Here is an 18208-nt window from a genome sequence, read left to right on the forward strand (position 1 = left end):
TTAAGGATAACAATTCTTAATATATTTTATTATAAAAGCCATCAGACTTTCAAATGAATTTTAAAATCTTTCAATATTATTTAATGAGAAAGTCTCATACTGTCATGTACAGGATATATCAACATTTACTACTCATCTGTCATGTGAGGAAAAACATCATTATTGTACACTTGGAAAATCCTCAAACCCATCTCTAGTGGATGTCTGTCATAATTTAAAGGGTATTTTCCCCATTCAAATAAAACAATCTATTGTAAAGCTACAATAGTTATATACCAAAGCAATACCTAGTTACATGCTTTACACAGTCCCGTGAAAAAATAATTTAATTGCTCCTAATCCCTGATGCAAGGCACTTCAAAGCACCCGCACAAAACGTCCGTGTAAACAGCAGTACAGTACATCATTTAAATAACATAAATGACTTTTACACAGCTTGACCTAGACTTAAGGAAAAATAAAATCCATCACAGCCACACCTAAAAAGCATGTTAAGATTCACAACAAGAATTTGTTTCTCTTATTATAGAGAAGAGCAATCATATAATCTCCTGGGGGTGGGGGAGACCTCCTCAATATTTTGTATTGATTGACAAACAGCATGCTCCCTGGGTATGTATGAAATCAGAATATTCAGGAGTGACTGAGAGGATGCAAATGGCATTTCTTAGTACCCAGCTTTAGTATCTACCAGACCTAGTAGTCTGGATTATTTGTAGCACCATGGAAAACTCATTAGAAAATCACGACAGTTTATACCTCAACCTTTCCATGAGGTTCATTTAATTCATAGTAACAAACAGCAATGATGCAGATAAAGAATCTTTAAAATTATTGGCTTACTGGATTTACCTAGCAAGAAAAATTCTATATTACTTATTTTAGTACATCTCATGTACATAAAGCACCAGTTTAAGTGAGATTATGAAGTATTTCCAGCATCTTTTTGCTTAGTCTAAAAGTTCATTTTTTATCACTTTCCATGGCATATTCTTAAAGCCAAGGAAGATAAAACTAGAATGGTGATAAATATGAATGGAGAAATACAGTTCCTTCCCTATCATATTTATGTGTCTCAAGTAAAACATAGATGAGTGGCAAAAGGTCTACTGCATTCTCTGGAACCTGCCACCCCAGAGTAGTTACTGGCTACTGGAGGATTAATACACAGGGTTGAGCAGGTCAAAGCCAGGGCTCTGTCAGGTAAGGGCCAGTTTTTACTACCGAGCAACTCACAAACACCACTGGTAAAGCAAAGAGGTCTGTGTGTGCATATAACTCAGGGAACCCTGAGTTTATCCTTAGTTACCACTAAAAACTAATGAATGAGACTCCACTGAGGCTTAACTTCATATACAAAAACCAACACATTTGCCTCTTTGACAGTGGTAATTATTATTAGCATGCCCTGCTTAGGTATAAAAGGGATGATGGTATATCTAGGTTTATGCACAGTTAAGAATCAACTATAAATATTCAGACTTGTATTTTAAAATTACAGATCAAAAGTGACTCCCAAAAGAAAATCAATTTCTTCATAAATGAAATATAGTATATAAAAAGCTGGAATGATGACTAGTTCAAATACAAAAGCTAGTATACAAAAACCCTACTTTTTCTTCCAAACTACTTAGGTTCATAAGGTTCATACTACCACACAACTGTTCTACATTACAATTACACCACTAGAGTAAAATACTAATAAAACAGTTCAGTTAGCAAACTGAGGTTCTACTTGTTGACAACTGCATTAAAACTGCAGCATTTAAGCAGAGCTGAGAAGCACCATTCTTAAGCATGACTTCCTTCTTCCTGTTCTTGTGTTCCACAGTGATTATTAAAGGAAGGAATCTGGTCTGTAAATGACTGGGTCATCCACTGCCCATTAGGAATGCCACTGAAAGCTGATTCTCCTCTTAACTCCGCACTGTCAACTGCCAGAAAGACAAAGTTAGTTTATGCCATTTAGAAATTTTTGCTTTTTTTTAAAATAGAGACTGGGTCTCACTCTGTCGCCCCCAGGTTGGAATATAGTGGCACGACAACAGCTCTTTGCAGCCTCAAACTCCTGGGCTTGAGTGATCCTCCCATCTTAGCCTCTCAAAGCACTGGGATTACAGGTGTGAGCCACCACATCAGCTTCTTTGGAAGTTTTTTTTCTTTTTGAGATGGTGTCTCACTCTGTCACCCAGGCTGGAGTGCAGTGGGGTGATTTCAGCTCACTACAGCCTCTGCCTCCCAGGTTCGAGTGATTCTCCTGCTTCAGCCTCCCAAGTAGCTAGGATTACAGGTGTCTGCCACCATGCCCAGCTAATTTTTGTATATTTTAGTAGAGACAGTGTTTCACCATGTTGGCCAGGCTGGTCTCGAACTCCTGACCTCAAATGATCCACCCATCTCAGCCTCTCAAAGTGCTGGGATTACAGGTGTGAACCACCATGCCCGACCTGGAAGTTTTAAATAATCAAAGTAGGAGATTTTAACAGTCTAGTGAAGGAGAATTATTATTAAAATAGTTAAGCAAGCTTCCTGAATACAATTATAAGTTTCTGTTCTATTTTTCAGATACAGGATTCATTTGTTATTAATCCTCATTTGTTATTAATCCTCATTTGTTATTAAAGGAGGAAAATGCAACTAGGATGGCTGAGAGTTCAAGACTTAAAGAAAACGCACTGCAGCCCAGGCACCACTGTAGGCAAGGCACAGTGGCTCACGCCTGTAATCCCAGCACTTTGGGAGGCTGAGGCGGGGCGGATCACGAGGTCAGGAGATCGAGACCATCCTGGCTAACACAGTGAAACCCTGTCTCTACTAAAAATACAAACAAAAATTAGCCGGGCGTGGTGGCGGGCACCTGTAGTCCCAGCTACTCGGGAAGTTGAGGCAGGAGAATGGTGTGAACCCGGGAGGCGGAGTTTGCAGTGAGCTGAGATTGCGCCACTGCACTCCAGCCTGGGTGACAGAGGGAGACTCCATCTCAAAAACAAACAAACAAACAAACAAACAGAAAATGCACTGTAAAAGTCTGTGTAATTCAGTGTGAAATAACCATCAATTTTTCACTATTAGTCACTAAATAAAATTTCATATTACCATTCCCATTCTTCAATCATTTACTCTCCTTCTATTAAAATCTTGCCCCCAATCCTGGCAAAACCGTCTTTGAAAGGAATACACATGTGGAGGGAAACATACTTAGCCCATTTGAAGAGAAGCTGCAAGGTTCACCGTTGCATGGATTTTCTACGTAAGCACCACCATATGCTGCCTCATAACCTGGATCATATTTTTCTTCCTTAACAGCCATCTTCTTTGCATCCTCTGTAGGACGGTAAAAAGGATTTAAAACTGATTTTGTACAACAATTTTGAAAGTAGCTTTATTCAGAAATCATGAACAATTATTTTTGTTGAATGTTCACATATACTGAGATATGTCTCTATTAATCTTTGAAACACAGCATATACTAAATAAACACATAAGAATTGTAAAACCTCTTATATTCATTAGGTAGGGTACAATATTTCTTACATCCCTCTGCTCTGGCACTCTGAAGGTGAATTATCTGTAGGAGTGCCAGAGTAGAGGGAAGACCTTGGTAAAAGGAGATTTTAACAGTGACTAATATTCATTATCAGAGCACTCTGGCTGCAAATATAATTGTTTTCTTTTCTCCTGCTTTTAAATCCACAACATACTTTCTGTAATACGTGTGTGTGTGTGTGTGTGTGTATCCATTATCAGAGTGTGTGTGATAATATCCGTGTGTGCGTGATAATCATCCATTATCAGAGCACTCTGGCTGCAAATATAATTGTTTTCTTTTCTCCTGCTTTTAAATCCACAACATACTTTCTGTAATACGTGTGTGTGTGTGTGTATCCATTATCAGAGTGTGTGTGATAATATCCGTGTGTGCGTGATAATCATCCATTATCAGAGCACTCTGGCTGCAAATATAATTGTTTTCTTTTCTCCTGCTTTTAAATCCACAACATACTTTCTGTAATACGTGTGTGTGTGTGTGTGTGTGTGTGTGTGTATCCATTATCAGAGTGTGTGTGATAATATCTGTGTGTGCGTGATAATCATCCATTATCAGAGCACTCTGGCTGCAAATATAATTGTTTTCTTTTCTCCTGCTTTTAAATCCACAACATACTTTCTGTAATACGTGTGTGTGTGTGTGTGTGTGTGTGTGTATCCATTATCAGAGTGTATGTGATAATATCCGTGTGTGCGTGATAATCATCCATTATCAGAGCACTCTGGCTGCAAATATAATTGTTTTCTTTTCTCCTGCTTTTAAATCCACAACATACTTTTCTGTAATACGTGTGTGTGAGTGTGTGTATCCATTATCAGAGTGTGTGTGATAATATCCGTGTGTGCGTGATAATCATCCATTATCAGAGCACTCTGGCTGCAAATATAATTGTTTTCTTTTCTCCTGCTTTTAAATCCACAACATACTTTCTGTAATATATGTGTGTGTGTGTGTGTGTGTGTGTGTGTATATAGACACAAAATGAATAAAAGGAATGAGGACAGTAACGTACCTTGGGCAAGCTGTAGGTCAAATGTATACTGCACCTCTTGAACATCCATATTTCGTTCAATGCCTTTCAACTGATCTCTTAAGTCCTTCAGTTTTATGTAGTAATGAACTTTGTCTTGGGCTCGAGGAAACTGAGCACATCTTGCACTGGATGATGGCATAACATAGCAGAGCTAGAACCACAACATTTTATAATTTCAGAAATCTTAAAATTCTATTGAATTCACTCATACTGAGATTAGAGTATTTGTCTTTATTTGGGTTAATAACTTGATACTTAACTACATATAAATATATGTAAAAATCAATAAAAGTAGTTGTGTTTAAGTTTGAATTTATAATACTGACTTACTACCAAGTCAGTAAGTAAAAAATAATGAGCCTCCTCCTAATAAGCTGCCTCCTGGGTTCAAGCGATTCTCCTGCCTCGGCCTCCTACGTAGCTGGGATTACAGCACACGCCACCATGCCTGGCTAATTTTTGTATTTTTTAGTGGAGATGGGGTTTCACCATGTTGGCCAGGCTGGTCTCAAACTCCTGACCTCAGGTGATCCGCCTGCCTCGGCCTCCCAAAGTACTGGGATTACAGGCATGAGCCACTACGCCCGGCCTCCAAATGGCATGTAACAGAGAATGACACAGTACTCTACAGGAAGTACTGAACTTGTACAATTTTAACCAAGTAGACAAAGGTGGGCCTTCATTTAAGCAAAAACCGGTGCCATAATAAAAGTCATCAATTGCATATTTATAAGAAGTTATAAACAAAAAAAATTTTAAAGGAGAAGTTTAAATATATTTAGGTGGCAGAAACATTTTTAGGTCTCCACAAAAACCTGGCAGCAAATTAGCTTCTCCATCAGTTAAAATGTTGTATATACAACATGTAAATCTGTGCACTGTGTTGTTTTTTAAAAGTTGTAAACAAAACCTAAAACTATATTTAAGAAGCAAAATTGGGACCAAATGCCTGCAGAAGCTCTGTAGAGATGACAGTTTGAAAAACACTGTTATTTCATGATGACTTTGTGTATAAGACAACAGTATTGAATACCAGTTAGGTTGGCTGGAGGCTTGTCTGGGTTCTATTATTTATATGGCTCTAAAATGAAGTTGAGCTAAGATATCAAATGGGGCAATTAGTTTTCCTAATCAGGATCATGTCTGCGTTTCCATGTTTGTTTCACAACTGAGTACAAGGGCTAAACCATTTGAATTTGACAACTACATGCCATTAAATGTATTCTGAATGTAGTATATGAGCCAGTTCCTCTCAATATTTTCAATGAATAACAACATCAAGACATTTAGCTGACAAATGTTTTTCTTTCTAATAAACCCTAATAGTATGTGAATTAATTTACAACTATTAGTTAAAGCTGATGTAGAGATATTAAAATACAGTGTAAATGTTTTGCATGGCATAAATCACAATAGGACAAGTAAGGAAATTATCTAGAAAAAAATTCACATTTAGCATATTTACAAACTCAATTTTAGGGACTTACAGTTTCTGTGTCTGGAATCTTATGGGGCTGAAGCCCAAATTCCAAGTTCTTAACCTTTACTCCAAAAACTTCTTTACTAAAAATTTCATAAATACCTAAAATGAAATACAAACATATTTACATTGCCCATAATGTTAGCAAAGAAAAAAAATAAAATTTAAAAGTAAATCTTACATTTTCCATTAAACACCGCTATTCGTGGCTGATATTTCTGTAATTTCTGTACTAGAATACGTCCTCCTTCACGAAATTCTTTACTAAAATTGAATTAAAAAGTAGTCAAAAATATAAATATGGCAATATTTATAATACACTAAATTCAGACAGCTTTCAATGAAAGATTGTGTCGCACATTTGTTGAGCTCAGCTTGAACTAGATACATATGATGTTCTTAGAATATTTGGGGCACCAGCCTAGTCAAGGTTCCACCCCATAAAAACAAATGCTGTGTACTTACCTGGAGAGATCTTTGCTGCCAGGTGTCGTCCTTTCCACCATGTTGGTAAATCCAATACCATACTTTCCTGGTAAAGTATGATCATCCATATGGTTCAGCTGGACCTCGCTGAGCCCTGACATAAACAAACACTTCCCTGTGAAATGAAAATTCAGTTATTTATTTTTATTTTAGACAGGGTCTCGCTCTGTCACCCAGGCTAGAGTGTAGTGGCACAATCATGGCTCAGTGCAGCCTCGACCACCGAGGCTCAAGCAATCCTCCCACCTCAGTCTCCTGAGTGGCTGGGACCCCAGGTGCACACCACCATGCCCAGCTAATTTTTGTATTTTTTGTAGAGACAAGGTTTCACCACATTGCCCAGGCTGGTCTTGAACTCCTGGGTTCAAGTGATCTTCTCACCTCAGCCTCCAAAACTGCTGGGATTACAGGTGTGAGCCACCGTGCCTGGATTTAATCATCATAATTATCTTGCGAGATACTATTATTATCTCCTTTTCACAGGTGGTTGAGGCAAATGCCTGCCCAAGAATATACAGCAACTCAGTTTAGGAAACTTTGAGACTATTTTGCTTTACAATTGGTGATACCACCACCTCACACATAAACATACAGCAATAGACTAACAACAAACACCTTGACGGTGAAGAAATTTAGAAGTCCAAACTTCCCTAAAAAAGGAATTTTTTTAAATAATAGGAACAATATGTTATTATTAGTTCCAAAGCCACATTATTATCAGTTGCCCTAAAAGTTCTGAATGTTACTATTAGATAATCAATTAGAATTTCCTGAGGGTATATTGTATACACTGATCTATTAGGCGGTATAAGGTGAGATGATTTACATACAAGACAACTTATACAGAGAAGGCAATGCAACAGTAGTTACACTTGTTTTTTGTTTGTTTGTTTGTTTTCTTGTTTTTTTGATACGGGGTCTAGTTCTGTCACCTAGGCTGGAGTGCAGTGGAGTAACTGTGGCTCACTGCAGCCTCAACCTCTCAGGCTCAAGCAATCTTCCCAACCCAGCCTCTGTAGTAGCTGGAACTACAGGTGTGCACCACAACCTCTACCTTATTTTTTGTAGAGATGAGATCTTGCTATGTTGTACAGGCTAGTCTCGAACTCCTGGCTTCAAGTTATCCTCCTGCTTTGGCCTCCCAAAGTGTTGGGATTACAGGTGTGAGCCATCAGATCCCTCCAAGCTGTAAAACTTACTCTAAAAATTTAAGTCTTTACTACTATTTTATGCTCTCCTAGAAAATAATCAGCAGAAATCTGGAAATGTTAGTATTATGTCTGCGTTGCCATAGAGATGTACTACACTATCGTTCCTATGCCTATAGATAACAATTTTTTTAAAAATCATTTTTAAAAAGTAATACAACTTGACCGGGCGTTGTAGCTCACGGCTGTAATCCCAGCACTTTGGGAGGCCGAGGTGGGCAGATCACCTGAGGTCGGCAGTTCAAGACCAGCCTGACCAACATGGAGACACCCCATCTCTACTAAAAACACAAAATTAACCGGGTGTGGTGGCACATGCCTGTAATCCCAGCTACTAGGGAGGCTGAGGCAGGAGAATCACTTGAACCTGGAAGGCGGAGGCTGTGGTGAGCGGAGATTGCGCCATTGCACTCCAGCCTGCGCAACAGCAAAATTCCATCTCAAAAAAAAAGAAAAAAGGTAGTACAACTCATTATAAACAATTCATACAAAAGAGAAAGTACTCTTATTCACGTCCCTCCACTCTCAGACTAAAATGTTAACAGTGACATATCATTTCAAACCCTCTTATTTTCATGTACAGACACATACACAGAATATGAAACATGAATGTGTATTTACAGTCTCTTTCTTTTTAAAAACACAATTGGTTTTTTTTAAAAAACCTGTTAAAAAGGTATCTAATTTAAAAGTAAATTAATTTAAAAGGTAACCACTTACAAAAATGGTTTCCAGGTCCAGGGTAATGATGCCCTTTGTAAGCAGCCATTAGTCCCGGGTTTATGCCAATCTATAAAACAAAACAATTAGACGTTTCATCTTAAAAAGCAGGACCTAAGCCTTAGGGTTTCTATGGAGGAGTGGTGGACAAAACTGAGTTGATTAAAATGCAAATTTAATCCAGCATCATAAGCAATATCATTTACCAATTACTACTCTCGATCTGAACAAAGTATTTCATACATAGGAAAGAGATTTTCTATATTTTAAAAGTTTTGTTGTTATTTTTTAAAACCAGTTTGACTCCTTCATGATCCCAGGCCTCTCGCCCTCACCAACTGGGCTGCCTTGAGTCTGGAAAGAGAGGTCCTGGAACAATCAATCAATCTGAGCCCATGTCCAGCCACAATTCTGGTTCTCAGCTTTCAACAAGAAGCTCGCTCCACATCACCGACACAATTATTCACATGCTGATGTTTCTTACAGTTACTGACAAAAATAAGAGCTTAAAATCTGTGCTACCATTTATGAAGTCTCCACAGGTATCATTCAGTCGAAGTGATTCACATGGATTATCTCATTTACTTGCAACCCTATGAGGGGGTGGTATTATCACCCTTGGTTTATCAATGAAGAAACCAGTGTTTAGAAAGTTCATAAGGCTTATCCAAGATTATACCTGTGACAGGATTTGAACCCAGACAGCCTACATTTGGAGCCCACCCTCTTAAACACTCCCATATAACACAACCTCATGAAGGTGACACCATTTACCACCAAAAGGATTCTTAGAAATCGTCCTTTTCAGCAAAATGCTATTTGCAAGGACAACTGTTAAGTAAAGCTAATCCCCCAATACTACTTATAAAATCCAGTGAGGACAAAGATCTTACAATGACAATGTCCAGATTGAAGGTCAAAATATCGGGGAGAGTCTTGGTCAGAAGTTCAGCTTCTGAAATACCATTAAAACGGTCTACTTTTCTTTTTACTTTAAATGTGTCTGTAATTTTTTCTTGTTTTTCTTTTGATTTTGCAGACTTGCCAGATTTTTTTGACTCAGCAGGTTTTTTGGGTTCCACTGGTTTTTTTGGTTCTGTTGTTCTGGGTTTTCTTTTTCTTCCTTTTGGAGCCTCTGAAACACAATTTCCAGAAATGCAGAAAATCTTAACTTAGAAACTTTAGCAGCTTTCCCAGAAAAGTTACCCAACAAACACCTTTTGTACCTGTCTCCCCAAAATTAAACTCTTACAGTCCCAACATCAGTCCCCCCTGCAGTATCCTCCCCTTCTTTCAACCTAGAACTGGGTTCATGCAATCCGCCATGCCTACTTTCCTTCCCCTGCTAGCTGTTTGTGGGAAGAATAATCATAGACTATTATTTTCTACACAGCATTACTTGGCATCTTAAACCTCCTCAGGGATAAAAAGTTTCTATGTATCATTTTATATAAATTCTAAATGTAAATACATAAATAAGCAAACAAGAACAGAAAAATAGAGAAACAGGAAGGAAGGGAAACATTTTAACTCAATTTCCCTAGTAGAAAACCACAAATGGGCCAGGTATGGTGGCTTATGTCTGTAATCCCAGCACTTTGGGAGGGCAATTTGGGAGGCCAAGGCAGGCAGATCACCCGAGGTCAGGAGTTCGAAACCAGCCTGGCCAACATGGTGAAACCCTCGTCTCTACTAAAACTACAAAAATATTAGCCAAGCATGGTGGTGTGCACCTGTAATCCCAACTACTTGGGAAACTGAGGCAGGAGAACTGCTTGAACTCAGGAGAATTGCTTGAACGCAGGAGGTGGAGGCTGCAGTGAGCTGAGATCATGCCTCTGCACTCCAGCCTGGACAACAGAGCAAGGCTCTGTCACCAAAAAAAAAAAAAAAAAAAAAAGAAAGAAAGAAAAACACAAATGGCTTGTGGACTTGTTTTAGAGATGAGGTATATTCTGTTCCATACATAGTTGAAGAGAGAAATTTAGGGGTGCTCAGGATGACATCTCTGGGTTGGCAGTATTTTTCAAAAGGCAGGAGGAGGGATCCAACCTCAGGACCTAAAGCAGTTTCTCAATCTCCATACTACTGACATTTCAGGCTGCACAATTTTTTGTTGTGGGTGGCTGTCCTGCACATTACAGAATGTTTAATAGCACCCTTGATCTCTAACTACTAGATGCTAGTAGTACCCTGCCAGTCTTGATCATCAAAAGTGTCTTCAGACAATGTCAAATGTCCCTTGGGAGGACAAAATCACCCTTTATTGAAAACCACTGACCTATAGTTGCCCAGCAGGAAGCCCTGGTTTTCTTACCCTTAATTATTTAACATTTCTCCTAACTACTCAGGCTTCTACCCCACTCTACTCCTCTTTGGCATTTCCCCCAATCAAGCCTGGCAGGATACAGGCAGTCAGTCCCTCCTCTCTTCTGCCTCACATTGCCTTAGCCACTCCCTATGCCAATGGATCCACCATCATTGGCATGTAGCTGGGGAAGTCCTAATGCGGAGGCAGAGTTATTAGATGTGTTCCTGCAATTAATAAACCGAAACCCTGAGCACATTTCTCATACAAATACTGTTACACTGGAGAAAATCATTAACTTCTCTCCATCTACTCTCCCACCCCCTGAATCTATTATTTTCTTCTAATTCTCTGTCTTGGTGAATGGCACCTCCTCCAACCAAATGCCTATGCCAGAAACCTGGCAGTTACTTCTGGACTCCCCTTTCTCCCCCACTACCCTGCCATGCTCCCCCCAACCACATGAAACCATTAGCCATGGCTAGGTAATTCTACCTCCTAAGTGTTTCCTAACTCTACACCCCTTCACATCCTCCTCAGTACTCCCTTAGATTATTCAAACAGTGTCTCTAATCCATCTAATCCACTCATTGCCTCCAAGGTTTGTTTGTTTGTTTTTGTTTTGAGACAAGAGTCTCACACTATTGCCCAGGCTGGAGTGCAGTGGTGCGATCTTGGCTCACTGCAGTCTCTCAGCCTCTGCCTCTAGGATTCAAGCAATTCTCGTGTCTCAGCCTCCCCAGTAGCTGGAATTACAGGCGTGCACCACCACGCCCGGCTAATTTGTATACTTTCAGCGGAGGTAGGGTTTTGCCATGTTGGCCAGGCTGGTCATGAGCTCCTGACCTCAGGTGATCTACCCGTCTCAGCCTTCCAAACTGCAGGGATTACAGGTGTGAGCCACTGTGCCCAGCCTGCCTCCAAGTTCTAACTTGTTGTCTACCAACCAATCTATCCTCTCTAATATTTCCAGACTAATTTGTAAAGCACCAATCAAGTCAAGTCATCCCTTGCTTACATTCTCTCAACAGCTCCCTATTGCCTTCATGATAGAATATAAATTCTTTGGGATAAAAAACAAGCTTCAACTGTCCCCATCTGGCCTCATCTCTCACTATTTCCTTGTTACATCCCAGACTCCAAGGACACAGAATTGCTCTGTTTCCGGCCGTGCCATGCTTGTGCGTGTCTGTACCGGCCTGTGTAGCCCCCTCAGCCTGGACACTTCCCTACTCTCATCTTCATGGGGATGAAGCCTCCGCACTGTTAGAGTTTCAGAGCCCTGGTGTTATTCCTCTGCTCCGAGAAGCGGCCTCTGAGCTGTCAGTCTGAGTTATAAGCCAACCCCATAAGCTTTCAGGGCCTTCATTCTATGCCCCTCTTCACTATGAACTGTGCTGAGCTGTAACGTGTATTTACTTACTACTGTTCTCTATTAGATTATGAGATATTTTTGGGCAGGATCCATGTTCTTTTATTCCCCAGACCTATCAGTGCTTAGCACATACTAAGTACTTAAAAAGTGGATTTGACTTTTTAACACTAAAATAGAGCTAAAATTCACCATGAAACCCTTTCTTAAATAAGCTGGCTGATCCGATGTTGAATTTTCTAAGCTCTCATGGTGAAACTACCTTGCACTGGTTCCTGAGCAGGAGCTGGGGCTGGAACTTCTTCTGGCATTTGCTGTTCATTCACAACTGCCATATTAGGAGCTTCAGCCATCATTTGTTGAAATGGAAACGTATAAAAAGCTTGAGCTTGCTGCAGGGAATAGCTGAAAGAATAATGAAGCATGAGATGTAATGATAAAATTACCCAAATGTAAATCCAAATGATCAGCTGTACAAAAATCTTCAGTATAGTATTCAGTATTTTGTAACCAGACTAAAGTATTTATTTAGAGTGGATTACAGGGAAGGAGAGATCCTGTCAAGTCAGCCCAGAACTTTCTCTGAAATAAGACTGAGGGAATTTTCTAGCAGACAGACTTGAAAGGTCTACCAACCCATACAGGGTTAAGATGTCTCCAAATACAATTTGTGCCCCTACTTTCAGTATCCTTCAGTATTTAATCACCCGAAGATCCCCTCCAATCTAATTAAGATTCTCTTTTAGTTTCTTTTTATTTTCCTGTTTACTTCTTTTTTCATTAGTTTTTTTTTTGTGTGTGTGGAGACAGGGTCTCCCTCTGTCACCTAGGTTGGAGTGCAGTGGTGCGATCTTGGTTCACTGCTACTGCTGAGGTAGATCTCAAGGGATCCTCCCACCTCAGCCTCCCAAGTAGCTGGGACTACAGGTGCGAGCCCCAGTGCTTGGCTAATTTTTGTATTTTTTGTCCAGACAGGGTTTTGCCATGTTGGCCAGGCTGGTCTGAACTTCTGAGCTCAAGAGATCTGCCCACCTCAGCTTCCCCGAGTGCTAGGATTACAGGTGTGAGCCACTGCACCCAGGCCTAGATTTGATTTTTATTGGTGGTGGTATTGTTGTTTTGTTGGGGTTACTTTTTTTTTTTTTTGCCACTGCTATGGTTGGAATGTGTCCCCCAAAGTTCACATGTTGAAAACTAAATCCCCAACGCAAGTGTTGAGAGGCAGGACCTTTATGAGGTGACAAGGCCAGGCACAGTGGCTCACACCTGTAATCCCAGCACTTTGGGAGGTCGAGGAAGGTAGATCACCAGAGGTCAGGAGTTCATAACCAGCCTAACATGGCAAAACCCCGCCTCTACTAAAAATACAAAAATTAGGCACAGTGGCATGTACCTGAAGTCCTAGATTCTTGGGAGGCTGAGGCAGGAGAACTGCTTGAGCCTGGAAGGCGGAGGTTGAAGTGAACTGAGATTGTACCACTGCACTCCAGCTTGGGTGACAGAGCGAGATTCTGTCTCAAAAGACCAAAAAAAAAAAAAAAGGTGATCAGCTGATCAGCTCAAGAGGAGGGCTCTCCCTTCATGAATGGGTTAATGCTATATCATCACAGGAGAGGGTTCCTGATAACAGGATGAGTAGATGAGTTGAACCTCCTTTCCTATCTCTGTCACAAGTGCTGCCTCACTGTGTGATTCCTTCTGCCATTTTATGATGCAGCAAGATGGCCCTCATCCGATGTAGCCCCTCCACCTTGAACTTCCCAGGCTCCAGAAGTAGGAGCCAAAAAAACCTCTACTGTTTATTAATTGCCCAGTCTATGGTATTCTGAAATGCAACACAAAATAGATTAAGTCACTAAAGAGGAACGTGAAATGGATATTTTGTAAATATGTGTTGAATTTAGGAAGGAAAAAACCTCTAAACCTCTCTTCTGAACATGATTTAAATTTTGTTCAAAGTATTCTGTTCAAAGGGAAGAATGTGGGCTTTCAAATAAAACAATTAAAAAAATACTTCTCATGGCCTTAAACCACTATCTCATGGTGTTGCTATTAGCATAAAACCAGGGAAGTAAACACATATTTGATGAAACTCAAGTCACAGCAAATGTTAAATAATGCCATTAAATAGGCAGGAGAAGAAAAACAGTAGAAAGTAAAACGGAAAAGTTTGGTCTACTATTTGGAGAGGAAAGTCATGTTTTCTATGGCAAGATACTTTACTAATCAGTTTTCGTTCTCATGACATTCACTGAAAGAGAACAGGAAGCTCAGAAATCAGATTAAAAAGGGAAATGAGGGCAGGCATGGTGGCTCATGTCTGTAATCCTAGTGCTTTGGGAGGGCAAGGCAGGAGGATCACTTGAGGCCAGGAGTTCAAGAGTGGCCGGGGCAATATAGCAAGATCGCCACTTCCACAAAAAATTTTAAAAACATTAGCTGGGCATGGTGGTGCATGCTGGTAGCCCTAGTTGCTCAGGAGGGTGAGGCAGGAGGATTGCCTGAGTCTAGTAGTTAAAGGTTACAGTGAGCGATGATCACACTGCCGCACTCCAGCCTGGGGGACAGAACGAGACTATGCCTCAACAACAACAAAAGAGGGCAAATGAGTACACTTTAAATGGATGAACTAGGTAGTATGTAAATCATATCTCAATAAAATGGTTAATAGGAAGAAAAAAAAAAAAGGCAAACTAAAGCATTTCCTGGATAAGCTTAAATAGCTTGGGGAGACAAAGGATAACAGACCACCCCAAGTGGCTGGGCTAAATGTTGGCAGCTCAAGATAAACAGAAGCCCAACCCCAATGGACAAACCACTGGAGAGGCATTTCCACTTCCAGCTATCTTTAAGGGTAGGCTGGTAAAGCAAAGATTAAGAATGAGTGAGAAAGAGATTAACCTGTATCATAAGAGTTTTATTTCTTTAAATATATTGTTCACAAATTACATAAAGTTATGATTTAGTAAAGTAAAATACATTAACATGAGAAAACACTATGCAGCTACTAAAAAATTAAATAATTATGTAAAAGAATAGGAAAGAGTTTATATTTTAAAACAGAAAAGAATACAAAATAGTAATGTAAACTAAGGCTACACAGAAGGGAAAATATGTAGACAGGGACAAGAAGTTAAGATGTAGAACCACGCTTAGAACCACGCCTGGCACAAAGTAAAATGTCCTTTTTTTCAAACTTTTCTTTAATATTATTAGTAGCGCTTTGCAATAAATTGTTAAAATACTGGTTGTTAAGTATTTATGATTTAAATATTCTAATGATGAATTGGATATGGCTAGGTTAGATCTGGAAGTCTTGAGCAATGGTCCTGTGGCAATTCTAACTAAAGAAACTGCAAGTTCTGACTGTGGTCAGTGGCAGCTTTCCGAGATTCTAATAGCACTTTGATTCAGCTTGAATATACAGAAACAAAGACATATGGTGACAATAAATGCCTGAGCAAAAGAATGTATGAGATATGGTTGGGCGTGGTGGCTCATGCCTGTAATCCCGGCGCTTTGGGAGGTAAAGGCGGTGGATTACCTGAGGTCAGGAGTTCGAGACCAGCCTGAGCAACATGCAGAAACCCTGTCTCTACTAAAAACACAAAATTAGCTGGCGTGGTGATGTGTGCCTGTAATCCCAGCTAGTTGGGAGGCTGAGGTAGGAGAATCGCTTGAACCCAGGAGGTGGAGGTTGTGGTGAGCCAACACGGAGCCACTGCACTCCAGCCTGGACAACAAGAGCGAAACTCCATCTCAAAAAAAGAAAAAATAATGCATGTGATGTGTTTTTACTCTGTCATATGGTCAGGAAGGCAATCTACCTACCACCCTCCCGGGTTTCTTATTACTGCTCTCAGAATTTCACATGTCCCATTTTGAGCACTTCATGAAAATGCAAACTGAAAATACATAAATTAGGGAGACATCGTTCACATTACAAAAGGATTCTTTACTTTATAAAAATCTTCCAAATTTTTGGTATAGTCGGAGGTTGTTAATCATCTTCAGGAATTCTGGGGTTCAGAAGCTGAAAATAAAAATTCTAGAAATCACAGTTGGCTGAATAAAAAGTGAAAAATAAAGAGGAAAAAGCATCTGAACTTTTATATTAGATAGGTATATCAAGTTTGAAAGAAACCTAGAAACTTATCCATAATAATGATATATCCCTTAATCTTTCTAAAAATGGACTGTGGCATTTTACAAAAAGTTAAATTAGAACGGATAAAGAAAAATAAACCTATGGGAAATAAAATGTGTTTGTTCTGAGGAATACACTATCTTTGAGCATTAAACTTAGCTTGTTTACCTCAACAGCTTTCTAAAAGCCAGAATAAAAGAAAGATGGTAGATCACAACATTCCTATTACTTGGCAGAAACAAGCATTACATCTACATAAAAATCTTCATAAACTTGAATGCTAGTTAACTAAAGAGTTCTGGATAACTGGCCGGATGCAGTGGCTCATGCCTGTAATCCCAGCATTTTGGGAGGCTGAGGTGGGTGGATCACGAGGTTAGGAGTTCGAGACCAGCCTGGTCAACATGGTGAAACCCCGTCTCTACTAAAAATACAAAACTTAGTTGGGCATGGTGGCATGTGCCTGTAATCCTAGCTACTTGAAAGGCTGAGGCAGGAGAATTGCTTGAACCAGGGAGGTGGAAGTTGCAGTGAGCCAAGATCATGCCACTGCACTCCAGCCTGGGCAACAGAGCAAGACTCTGTCTTAAAAAAAAAAAAAAAAAAGGGTTCTGTATAATTTTATCTTCTATTATAATAACAACTAAATGTATAAGGAGCATAAACCTGTTTCACCCTCAGTGTGAGGATATTTCTTAAATACATTTGTGTATGCATAATGATTGTTGCTACTTTATAATCCAGAACTCTGCAATGTTTCTGAGCAATAACTCTATGAGAAGGACAGTAACGAAGAGCATTTAGTCATTTACCCTCTCTGGGTATCCATTTCCTCACCATGAAAATGAGGAATTAGACTCAGTCATTTCTACATATGTGGACGATGTCTAGGAAATAGGACTAGATCTGTCTAGACGCAAAACAGACCCCAAAGACTTTCTACTTTCTATAACTTCCTGATGTCAAACTTACAAGCATGATTGATTTTATTTCCCTTTGTTCACTTTTCTTCCATCATTTACCTTTGTCTCAAATATTCTTCACTCCCTCTCCCTCATTTTCCTGTTTACCTCTTTTTCTCTCCTAGCCTCCATTTGCACTCACCTTCTGTTGAACTGCAGCGCTCACAGATTGTTTTTCTGTTGTTTTTTGTTTGTTTGTTTTTTGAGATCGAGTCTCGTTCTGTCACCCAGGCTGGAGTGCAATGTCGTGATCTCGGCTCACTGCAACCTCTGCCTCCCGGGTTCAAGCGATTCTCCTGCCTCAGCCTCCTGAGTAGCTGCGATTGCAGGCACACCACTACGCCCGGCTAATTTTTTTATTTTTAGTAGAGATGGGGTTTTACCATGTTGGTCAAGCTGGTCTCCAACTCCTGACCTCATGATCTGCCCACCTCAGCCTCCCCAAAGTGCTGGGATTACAGGCGTGAGCCACCTCACCCAGCTAGATTGGTTTTTTATAGCTGCCTGGAACTGATGAACTGTGTACAGTCATCCTTTAGTTACTAATCAGTCTTTCTAAAAATGGACTGTGGTATGTACCTAGTTTCGTGTACATGGGGGATTGGTTCTAGGACTCCTCACAGATACCAGTATCTAAGGATGCTCAAGTCGCTTGATATAAAATGGCATAGTATTTGTATATAACCTATGCAGATCCTCCCTTATACTGTACATCATCTTTACATTACTCATGATACCTAATACAATGTAAATGCTATGTAAGTAGCTGTCATCCTGCATTCTTTTTATCTGTATTATTTTTTAATGTTGTTATTTGTCCTTTTTTCCCAAATAATTTAAATCCACAGTTGGTTGAATTCTTAGATGCAGAATCCATAGATATGGAAGGTTGACTATATTTTCTGATAGTCTTTCTCAAAACACACATACACACACTCCACA

The 18208-nt window shown here is 39.8% G+C and overlaps 1 protein-coding gene across 3 annotated transcripts in view; it reads right to left on the bottom strand.

The window, feature by feature from the left end:
* TDG (thymine DNA glycosylase) overlaps window positions 1-18208 on the bottom strand; it is a 23232-nt gene continuing 5024 nt past the window's right edge. For 2 of the 3 annotated variants that reach the window (XM_033220844.1, XM_033220845.1), the window contains 9 exons: window positions 12420-12562; window positions 9371-9612; window positions 8478-8547; window positions 6529-6664; window positions 6245-6327; window positions 6071-6165; window positions 4563-4734; window positions 3199-3324; window positions 1-1934 (listed from right to left, as the gene is read on the bottom strand). In XM_033220844.1, the coding sequence (XP_033076735.1) occupies window positions 1792-1934; window positions 3199-3324; window positions 4563-4734; window positions 6071-6165; window positions 6245-6327; window positions 6529-6664; window positions 8478-8547; window positions 9371-9612; window positions 12420-12562 (1210 nt within the window). In that variant the 3' untranslated portion in view covers window positions 1-1791. The remainder of the gene's footprint in view (window positions 1935-3198; window positions 3325-4562; window positions 4735-6070; window positions 6166-6244; window positions 6328-6528; window positions 6665-8477; window positions 8548-9370; window positions 9613-12419; window positions 12563-18208) is intronic. The other variant, XM_033220846.1, reaches the window with a different exon arrangement.

This window comes from Trachypithecus francoisi, unplaced genomic scaffold (genome assembly GCF_009764315.1).
Source record: "Trachypithecus francoisi isolate TF-2019V2 unplaced genomic scaffold, Tfra_2.0 Lachesis_group11, whole genome shotgun sequence".
NCBI lineage: Eukaryota > Metazoa > Chordata > Mammalia > Primates > Cercopithecidae > Trachypithecus > Trachypithecus francoisi.